Source organism: Odocoileus virginianus, unplaced genomic scaffold (genome assembly GCF_023699985.2).
Source record: "Odocoileus virginianus isolate 20LAN1187 ecotype Illinois unplaced genomic scaffold, Ovbor_1.2 Unplaced_Scaffold_3, whole genome shotgun sequence".
Classification (NCBI taxonomy): Eukaryota; Metazoa; Chordata; class Mammalia; order Artiodactyla; family Cervidae; genus Odocoileus; species Odocoileus virginianus.
In genome coordinates, this window is record NW_027224265.1 from 3,482,915 (window position 1) to 3,493,389 (window position 10,475).

Here is a 10,475-nt window from a genome sequence, read left to right on the forward strand (position 1 = left end):
CTTCTCCTCCCGCCTTCTATCTTTCCCAGCATCAGGGTCTTTTCAAATGAGTCACTTCTTCGCATCAGGGAGCCAAAGTATTGGAGTTTCTGCTTTAGCATCAGTCCTTCCAATGAATATTCAGGACTTAATTCCTTTAGGATGGGCTGGTTGGATCTCCTTGCTGTCCAAGGGACTCTTTAAGAGTCTTCTCCAACACCATAGTTCAAATGCATCAATTCTTCGGCACTCAGCTTTCTTTATAGTCCACTCTCACATGACTACTAGAAAAACCATAGCTTTGACTAGATGGACCTTTGTTGGCAAAGTAATGTCTCTGCTTTTTAATATGCTGTCTAGGCTGGTCATAGCTTTTCTTCCAAGGAGCAAGCATCTTTTAATTTCATGGCTGCAGTCACTACCTGGAGCGATTTTGGAGCCCCCCAAAATAAAAGTCTCTCAGTTTCCCCATCTATTTGCCATGAAGTGATGGGACCAGATGCCATGATCTTTGTTTTCTGAATGCTGAGTCTTAAAACAACTTTTTCACTCTCTTTCACTTTCATCAAGAGGCTCTTTAGTTCTTCTTCACTTTCTGCCATAAGGGTGGTGTCATCTGCATATCTGAGGTTATTGATATTTCTCCCAGCAATCTTGATTCCAGCTTGTGCTTCATCCATCCTGGCATTTCTCATGATGTACTCTGCATATAAGTTAAATAAGCAGGGTGACAATATACAGCCTTGATGTACTCCTTTCCCGATTTGGAACCAGTCTGTTGTTCCATGTCCAGTTCTAACTGTTGCTTCTTGACCTGCATACAAATTTCTCAGGAGGCAGGTCAGGTAGTCTGGTATACCTATCTCTTTAAGAATTTTCCACTGTGTGTTGTGATCCACACAGTCAAAGGCTTTGGCATAGTCAATAAAAACAGAAATAGATGTTTTTCTGGAACTCTCTTGCTTTTTTGATGATCCAGCAGATGCTGGCAATCTGATCTCTGGTTTCTCTGCATTTTTCTAAAACTAGTTTGAACATCTGGAAGTTCACGGTTCACATACTGTTGAAGCCTGGCTTGGAGAATTTTGAGCATTACTTTGCTAGCGTGTGAGATGAGTACAATTGTGTGGTAGTTTGAGCATTCTTTGGCATTGCCTTTCTTTGGGATTGGAATGAAAACTCACCTTTTCCAGTCTCTTTATAGATATTTTCTATTTGGTGAGACACCATTCTCATACTGTTTTATTTGTTTAGAAATGGTTTTCTTTAGCTTTTTGAACATGTTTAAATCAATAATTTAAAATCTTTGTCTATTATGTCCAACAGTTGGTCATCTTAAGGGACAGTTTCTTTTTACTGTTCTTTTTTTTTAATTCTTCTGTGTGTGGACCATATTTTCTTATTTCTTTGCATATCTCATAATTTGTCAGCAACTCAACACTTTAAATAATACCTAATGTGGCAACACTAAAAATGAGATTATTTGTCCTCTTTCTAAGGTCTGCTGTTGTTGCTGGGTTTTTTTCAGTCATTTTTCTGAACTAACTCGGTAAACTCTGGATTCTTTGCGTAGCACTGAAATCTCTGCTTCGTTAGCTTAGTTGTCAGTGAATGATTGGTTGGTCAAAGGTTTTCTTCCATGTCTTGAACCTGTAAGTCCCCACACTTTGCTGAGGGGGTCTGTGTGCAAGCTGGAACATGGCATCAGTACTGGGGCAAGCAGTTTACAACTCCACTTCAGCCTTCACTTGCTGTTGCACAGTTTCAAGGTCAGCCAAAGATGAGAGCTCAGGCCATCTTAGGCTTTCTCTGGCTGTATTCATTTCCTATCACTACTATAACAAACTTACCAAAAAAATTAGTTTACCACAAATTTAAGAGACTTAAACAACACAAATTTATTCTTTTACTGTTTTGGAGGTCAAGTAAAATTAAGGTGTTGAAAAGATGGCATTCTTTCTGAAGATCCAGAGAATTTACTCCCTTACCTTTTTTAAGCTTCTAGTGGCCACCTTCCTTCCTTGGCTCATGGCCCCCTCCTCACATCACATTACCCTCTTGCTTCCATTGTTACATCCCCTCTTGGTCCTAAGCCTCCTGCTTCCCTCTTAACAAGGACTCTTGTGAATACACTGGCCCACCCAGACAATCCCGCATAAACTCCCCACCTGAAGAGCCTCAACTTAATCACATTTGCAAAGTTCCCTTTATTACATGAGGTCACACGTTCACAGGTGCTGGGGGTTAGGATGTGACTATCCTTGAGGGAACATGGTGATACCGTGAGGATGCACACTGACTTAAAATCCACTGTGTCTGAGGCAGATAGAAATGAATGACTGACATGGGGTAGAGGAGAAGGATTGTCCAAGCAGCTGTCTGGGACAGGCTTGCTTGTAAAAATACATTAATAACAAAGGATTCCCCCTCCCCTATTTGTGTTTATTATGTATTATTTGTGTTTGCTGTATAACAACATTAAAGGAAATGTCAGAAGAAGACCAAAGAAAAGGTGGGGGCGGGGAATTCTTCACTCTGCCACATCTGGATATATACACAGCCCTATTCATTTGTGTGATTTCCTAGAGGAAATCCATTTTGAGTAACTATGTAAAGTCAGAAAAGTAGTGTGGTTATTACTGAAGGACCACTCCAGTCAGCCAAACACCATTAAATGCAGGTCATCACAGAGAGCTCACTAGACGCAAAGAGAGGACACAGCCCTGCTCTGGAACAAACCAGGACATACACTCGTGTGATACAGCTAGGGAGACTCCAAACAGTCATAATCCAACGTGCTGAAAAGGCCAAGAGGGAAATGGCATCTAAGAGGGGAATCAAGAAATGTGTAGTCTTTGGCCTTGAAAGGCAATGGCTGAGAGGAATTATGAACAAATAACATACAAACATTAAAGTACATAGATAGGGCACATTATTATTTTTCCTAATGATGAATGAGAAGATTTCACACTCTATGGAGGCTGTAAAATAAAATAAAATACAATATAAATAATTCTAAAACTTCAAAGATAATTGTTCCAAAATAATTTAAGAGAATGTTATAGACTGAATTACCACTCCCTAAATTCACATGTGGAGGCCCTAGATTTGGAGATGGGGCCTTTAAGGAAGTAATTAAGGTTAAATAAGCTCATAAGGATAGGGTCCTAATCCATCAGGACTGGTGTCCTTGTAAGAAGAGGAACACCAGAGAACTCTCTCTCTGCACGTGCACAGACGAAAGGCCATGTGAGGACACAGCAAGACGGCAACTGTCTACAAGCCAAAAACCAAGCCCGACAGCTCCCTCATCTTGAACAAGATCTCGGCTGGATCTTTTCAGCTTCCCAAAGTGTAAAATATATATATATATTTCTGTAATCTAAATCACTCAGTCTGTGGTATTTTGTTACGGAAGCCTGGGCAGGCTAATCTAGGAACCTTAGATATTTTGACAGATATCGCTAATATCATGAGGTTGTCACAAGGAAAATGATCTCTTCTCAGGAAAACGTTAGCTGGTTTCACTGTCAGGGTCATAGATTCACGAAATCCTATGACAAGTATTGAAGCCCAGTGCTGGGCTACAGAATCTGAGTCTATAATGTGCATGTGTTTGTACATGTACATGTGTGTGTATATATATATATATGGTATGTTATTGGGATTACAAAGAGGGATAAGACATAAACTCCTCAAAAGTCACAATATGCTAGAGATTCTTTTTTAAAACCCAAACACTCTTGAGAAATTCTACCTCGCTACTGCCATGACAGTCAACCATGAGGCTCTGCCTTCTCTAAACTGGTGAGAGCATATAAAATCGGGTGTCTCAACCTCAGCCCTACTGACATTTTGAATCAGGGAACTTTTTGTTGTGGGGGGCTGTCCCTCAGCCTGTACGGGCTAGACGCTAGTAACACCACAACCTTCTCCACAGTCCACCTGCAGTTGTGACAACCCAAATGTCTCCAGCCATTGCTAAATGTGAAGGACTGATGGAACAGTTGAAACAGCGCCACAGGTGATTCTGATCCAACACTGAGGAAGGCAGACCTCTTGAGAACCACCGTAGTGGGCAAGAGTGTGAGTCAGTAACAATATTAAGCAACTTGTGAGAAATGCAAACCAGGATGAGGTGGAATTTCTGGAAATACATAAAGATGCTCCTTAGAGGAAGCTCCTTAGAGGAAGAAAATGATGGAAGCTGTCCTCAGCTCCTAACAGCCTTCCTTCAGGTTTGGACTAATCCACAAATATTTAAGGAGTGTCTACTATGTTTCTGGACTAAAGCAGCACAGTTTTTGGTGCTGGGGATTAACAGTGAATAAAATTTCCAGAAGTTTCTTCCCTCATAGAGGGCAGGGTTTACATTCCTAGATGGAGTGGAGAAAGACAACACAAAAAAATGAATATAAAACATGTATTATATTAAAGGATAATAAGTGCTATAGAAAAAACCTAAAAAGAGAACGGTGTGCTAAGTAAGGGGATTCAGTTTGGTGAGGTCAAGGAAAGGATCACTGAGCTGATTGCATTTGAACAGAGATATCTGCAGGTGGAGATGGTGCTGGCCAGGAGACCAGGAAGGAAGGGCATTCCAAGCAGAGGGAACAGCGATTGCAAAGCTCCTGAGGCAGGAGTGTGCTCGCCTGTCTGAAGGACTACAGGAAGTCGGTATGGCTGCAGCAGATCCAGAGCAGGGGACTGGCGATGAGGCGACAGGGAGCGATCTTGGGGACAGCTCAGAGGCCCTGTACAGACTAAGGAAGGTGTGGGACATGGTGAAAACGTTTGCTTTTACTCTGCGGGATCTGGGCAGACAAGTGTCATTCCTGAATGGTCTGGTTGTTGTGAATATGTCAGGAAGGCAAAGGTGGGTGAACATAAACCAACTAGCAAAGTGTTTCTGCTAAGGGAGAAATGATGGTGTGGATATGGGTAGTAATGCTTTAAGTGGGATTCTTGACTTATTATGAAGGTAGAGCAGACAGGAATTGCCTGTGCTTTGGGTGTGGGCTGTGAGAGAATGCGGAGGAGCCGAGATCTTTGACAGAGCTGCTGGCTCCAAGGATTCTCCTCCGGGAATCCCCTGGTCCTTACTGCAGAGAAAGGGGTCCCAAAGAGATCTTTGGAAACACATCTGCCTCGGAGACCATCCCAGTTTGACTCCTCCTCGTGTTCCCGGCGCTGACACAATAACAGAGTCACTGGGCACTGACTCTCTCTCTAAGCAAGCACTGTACCAGGGGCTTCCCAGACAAGGCGCAAGAAATGGAGTCACGAGAGGTTAAGTGTGTTCCTATCACGGAGGCAGAGCCAGGGTTTCCACTCAGACCTTCTTCCACTCCCAAACCGCCAGGGAGGGGGCTCACGTAACAGCAGTTAAAAATGCAGGAGCCACAAAGCACAAAGATGGCAAGAGCCAGGCCCCGCGCGAAGGGAGGCTAACGGCCGCGGCTCCCGCCTCCCGGCCGCGCTGCAGGGGACACCTGTTCAGCCGGGGACCCGTCCCGCGCCTCCGGGGCCCGCAGCCCCCTCAGGCCCACCTCTGCCTCCTCCATTTATTTACCTGTTGCGGCGCCGCGGCTCCCACGCCGGTTCCCGGGGCCGCGCCCGCCCCCGCCACAGCCCCGGCTACGGCGGTGGCCGCCGCCGCCACCACGACCGTCGTCAGGGCGGCCATCTTTTCACGCCGCGCTGCGCGCTCCAACGGCGGCCACCCGCGCCTGGGGTGGAGAGCTTCGGGCGTGTGGAGATCCGGGTTCTGCCCGGGCGGCGGGGCTCCTCAACCGGGATGCCGAGCGCGGCGGAGATGCGGGGCGGAGCCGGGCCGCGGGGCGAGGCGGGGCGGGGTCGGAACCAGGGCGGGGCGGGGGCGGGGCCTGAGCCGGAGCCGGAGCCGGAGCGCACGGCAGGGGTGGGGCCAGAACGCGGAGCGGGGGCCGGGGCGGGGGCCGGAGTGCGGGGCGCGGCGGGGCGGGGTCGCAGCGCGGGGTGGACGCGGCGGGGGCTGGGGGGGCTGGGCTGGGCTGGGCTGGGCGGGGCTGTATGGCGGGGTGGTATTGCTATCACCTTCCTTGTGTCTTCTCTTACTTGGCAAAAGTATTTCTCCCCGACCCCGATTCCCTAACTGCCAGGAAAATTGACTGTCTTTCACTGTCATACTTAAATTTATTCACGTCATATATATGTTATATATATAGATATCTATATATTCATAGATATAGGTGCTTTGGGCTTCCCTGGTGATTCGGACGGTAAAGCGTCTGCCTGCAATGTGGGAGACCTGGGTTCGACCCCTGGGTCTGGAAGATTCCCCTGGAGAAGGAAATGGCAACCCACTCTTGAGTGGAAAATTCCATGGACAGAGAAGCCTGGTAGGCTACAGTCCACAGGATCGCAGTTGGATACGATTGAGCAACTTCACAAAAAAACAAAGATAGATACTTTACATAAAAGAACTTTTTCTAGGTTTCTACTAAGTTCCGGTGAAACAGTATAAATGAAAAAACATAATTGATGAGCCTGAACAATAAATGGTATTTCACATTTTCAAACAAACAAAACAGAGCATGCCCCACACCTTCAGATACCAGAAGCAGGAATGACCCACTCCAAGGACTTGGCTAAACAGAAGAGAAATTCCAAAGATACAGTGTTGGGAAGGTGGGGAAAAAGGCAGAGATGACTTCTCCAGTCAAGGTGTGGGCAACCATTTGCAATTCAGCTAGTTTGTGAATGCCTTGCATTTTCTCCCTTTAAAGTAATGGATTCATCCATTCATCAAATCATTCATTCAATCAATATCCAGCTGCCAGCCCTGGAAAATTAACTGTTGAATCAGGTGAACACACAAGGTTCCTCCTTTACAAACTTCTAGCAGTGACTTCAAACAAGTAAACAGCCTATTTACTGAACATTTACTTTGTGCCAGCGCTGTTCTAAATAATCTAGAGAAGTAGGCACTATTATCATTTTCATCTCATGGATATAGTTAAGTAACGAGATCGTACAGGTGGGAACTGGAATACAAGCTTGGGTGGCCTGACTCCAGAGACCATCTGGGTAGAAATGTCAAACAGGCAGATGAATAAATGCTTCTGGAACCCTGGACAAAGACTGGAGCTAAAGATGTGAATTTGGTCTTCATCTCCATGTAGAAAATATTTTAAAAAACCAAACGAGACCGCTCAGGAAGAGTACAAACTGAAGTCTGGAAAGTGAGGCCTAGAGCTCTCCAACACAGATGACACGGACGGTGGGAGAGGTCTGTAAGGTGGGGAGGTCCGCAATCCTATGGAAGGAAGTATTTCAAGAAGGAGAGAATGATCAACTGTGGTCTGCTGCCCAGAGGCTGAGTGACATGAAAACAGAACTGATGGTTAGATTTGACAATGGTGAGGCCACTGCATACTCTTAAGGGAATATGGTAACAATGCGCAAAATACCTGCTTTAAGATTTTTCCTGTTTCGTTAGGATGCAAAATTCCCCAAAACAAAACGATTAAGAATCTTCATGATCTCCTCCACCATCTCAGCCAGGCTGTGATCCTGGTGCCTCAGTTCCTCCCTACTCAGAGTGGGTTAGTCTGTTCCGTGCCTCTCTCCTAGCATCTCTGGTCGCCTGAAGTGTTATTCTTGGCTTGTGGAAACACTACTCCAGTCTTCGCCTGTATGCTTGCATGGCCTTCCGCCTGTGTGTGTGTGTCTCTGTGTCCAAACTTCCCTCTTCTGATAAGGGCGGCAGTCATTGGATTAGGGTTCTTTCTAATCCCATATGACTTGATGTTAACTTGATTACATCTGCAAAGACCTGGTTTCTAAATAAGGTCGCATTCAGAGGTACTGGGCATTAGGACTTCAGCATATCTCTTTAGAGGACACAATTCAATTCATAGCACATATATAATACTCTATACCTTACACTTTTTAACTTAATATATCCTGTAACTCTATAAAGAAAACTGAGTGCCAAAGAATTGAGCGCTTTTAAACTGTGGTGTTGGAGAAGACTCTTGATAGTCTCTTGGATTGGAAAAGACCCTGATGCTGGGAAAGACTGAAGGCAGGAGAAGAGGATGACAGAGGATGAGATGGTTGGATGGCATCACCAACTCAATGGACATGAGTTTGAGTAAGCTCTGGGAGTTGGTGATGGACAGGGAAGCCTGGTGTGCTGCAGTCCATGGGGTGGCAAAGAGTCAGACACGACTGAGTGACTGAATTGACTGAACTGATTCTGTAACTCCTTGAAGTAAGTTCACAGAAATCTTCCTCATTTTAAAAAATGAATGCATAATACTCTTATTCTAGAAAAGATTGAAGGCAAAATGAGAAGGGGGTGGCAGAGGAAGAGATGGTTAGATAGCATCACAGACTCAATGGACATGAATTTGAGCATGGGGTCACAAAGAGTCGGACATGACTTAGTGACTGAAAACCACCACGATGCTCTTATTTTACTCAGTCAGTCATCTGTCTGGCTTCCCTGGCGGCTCAGACAGTAAAGAATCTGCCTTCAATGCAGGAGACCTGGGTTTGATCCCTGGGTTGGGAAGATCCCCTGGAGAAGGGAATGGCAACTCACTCCAGTATTCTTGTCTGGAGAATCCCATGGACAGAGGAGCCTGACGGGCTACAGTCCATGGGGTCGCAAAGAGCTGGGCACAACTGAGGAACTACACTTTCACTTTCAATCATCTATTGACAAACTGAGGATAGGTTATGTCCAATCTTTTGCAATTATAGTGTTGGGGAAGAAATTTTTTTCCTCTGACTTTCTAGGTTCTTCTTGTAGTCTAATAATTAAATTGACATGAGACAGATTAACAGAAAATGGTCAAATTTTAACTCCATACATATGGGAGTTCACTAAGACTCAAAGAAATGACTAAAGCAGGCAGCTTTTATATTGTTTAGACAAAGAAACAATAAATTTCTCTGTGAAGAGCTGACAAAGACACTCAGGCTTGGGTAATGATGAGTGAAGAAACGGAATCGTCTCATCTTGAATTTTCTATCCCTGGACATGAAGATGTCCCATGCCCTGGTGCTCAAAGGCTGCCTTTTGAATGGGAGATCTATTTCCTGATTTCAGGGGGAAGAGGGCAGGGTCAGAATGTCCTTCTTGCACTGGCTGTTTCTCAATTTGAATTCAAAACAATCAATGTGTCAAAGTAGCATACTTTGGGGTGGCCTGCCCTGAACTCCCACACAAGAAATGATCATTAGTATTTCATATTCGGGGAAGTGTACCTTCAGTGGAATTGCTGAGTCAAATGATAAAGGCAAAGGCAATGTAGTTAGACATTGCTAAATTCCCTTCCATAGAAAATTGTACCATTTTGCACTCCCACTAGCATTGCCTAAGGGTGCCTGTTTCATTATTATTTGCCATCACAGTTCTTCAGATTTTTGTATTTTAGACTATCTCAAAAGGTGAGAAATAGTATGTGTCAGTAATTTTAATATGCCTTTCTCTTTGTATGAACGAAGCTCTTTTTTGTAAGTTGAAGGACATCAGCTTTTTCTTTAAATTCTGTTTATATCTTTCCTCAATGGTATTTGGTCTTTTTCTTTCCAGTTTTTAAGAGCTCTTTATCACTTAAGTGATTGTAATTTAATTTTGTGATATAAATTGCAAATATTTTCTTCTGGATTTTAGTTTGATTAGTGGCTTTTGCTTTTTTCCCCCCTTTGCTTTGAAAAAGTTTATTTTTATGGAGTCAAGTCTGTCAGTGTTTTAGTATTTTCTTTGGTGCTTCTGGATTGATAATCATAGTTGGAAAGGTTTTTCTCACTTCCAGTTTATAAAGAAATGAATCTTTGTTTTCTTTTGAAGTTTTATTTTTTACATTTAAATATCTGGATTATTTGGATTTCATTATGGTATCCAGGGTGAAATATGGATTCAATTTTACTTTTCCCAAATGGCTATCTAGTTATGCCAAAAACGTGTATTAAAAACAGTATATTTTCACCAGTGATTTAAGCGTCACTTTTCCCATATAACTGTTCTATGTTAAATTTTTTATTCTAGTCTGTCATTCTGTATATCTAGTTATGTATCAGTGAACATGCTTTTTTTAATTTACAGGGCAACAATAAAATGTTTTAGTATCATATATCATACAGGGCTAGTTCCTCTCATTGCTCTTCTTTATGGGATTTTTCTACCTTTTCCTGATCCCAAAAGAATCAAGAGTCTATTTTAAGAGAAGAATCTCAATATTCTTAATGAAATTACATTAAATTTTTTCTTAACTTGGGAAGAATTTACATAAATATTATGTAGAGTTGCCTTACCCATGAACAAAGGTATGCCTTTCATTTGTTCAAGTCTACTTTTGCATGTTTAAAGAATATTTTAAACTTATTCCTAGGTTTTAAGAATTTTCTATTCTAACTACAGATGTGATTTACCCTCCCTTGATAGCCTCTAGTGTTATTCTTTGGATATATAAACATTATTGATTTTTATTTGTTAGTTTTTT

General features: G+C 43.4%; 1 protein-coding gene across 2 annotated transcripts in view; it reads right to left on the reverse strand.

Moving 5' to 3' along the window:
- CCDC112 (coiled-coil domain containing 112) overlaps positions 1-5,832 on the reverse strand; it is a 29,735-nt gene extending 23,903 nt beyond the window's left edge. For both annotated transcript variants that reach the window (XR_011485945.1, XM_070462350.1), the window contains exon 1: positions 5,552-5,832. Coding sequence is in view for 1 of the 2 variants with exons in the window: in XM_070462350.1 (XP_070318451.1) it covers positions 5,552-5,665 (114 nt within the window). In the remaining variant the exon portion in view is untranslated. The remainder of the gene's footprint in view (positions 1-5,551) is intronic.
- Between the last annotated feature and the right edge of the window lie 4,643 nt (positions 5,833-10,475).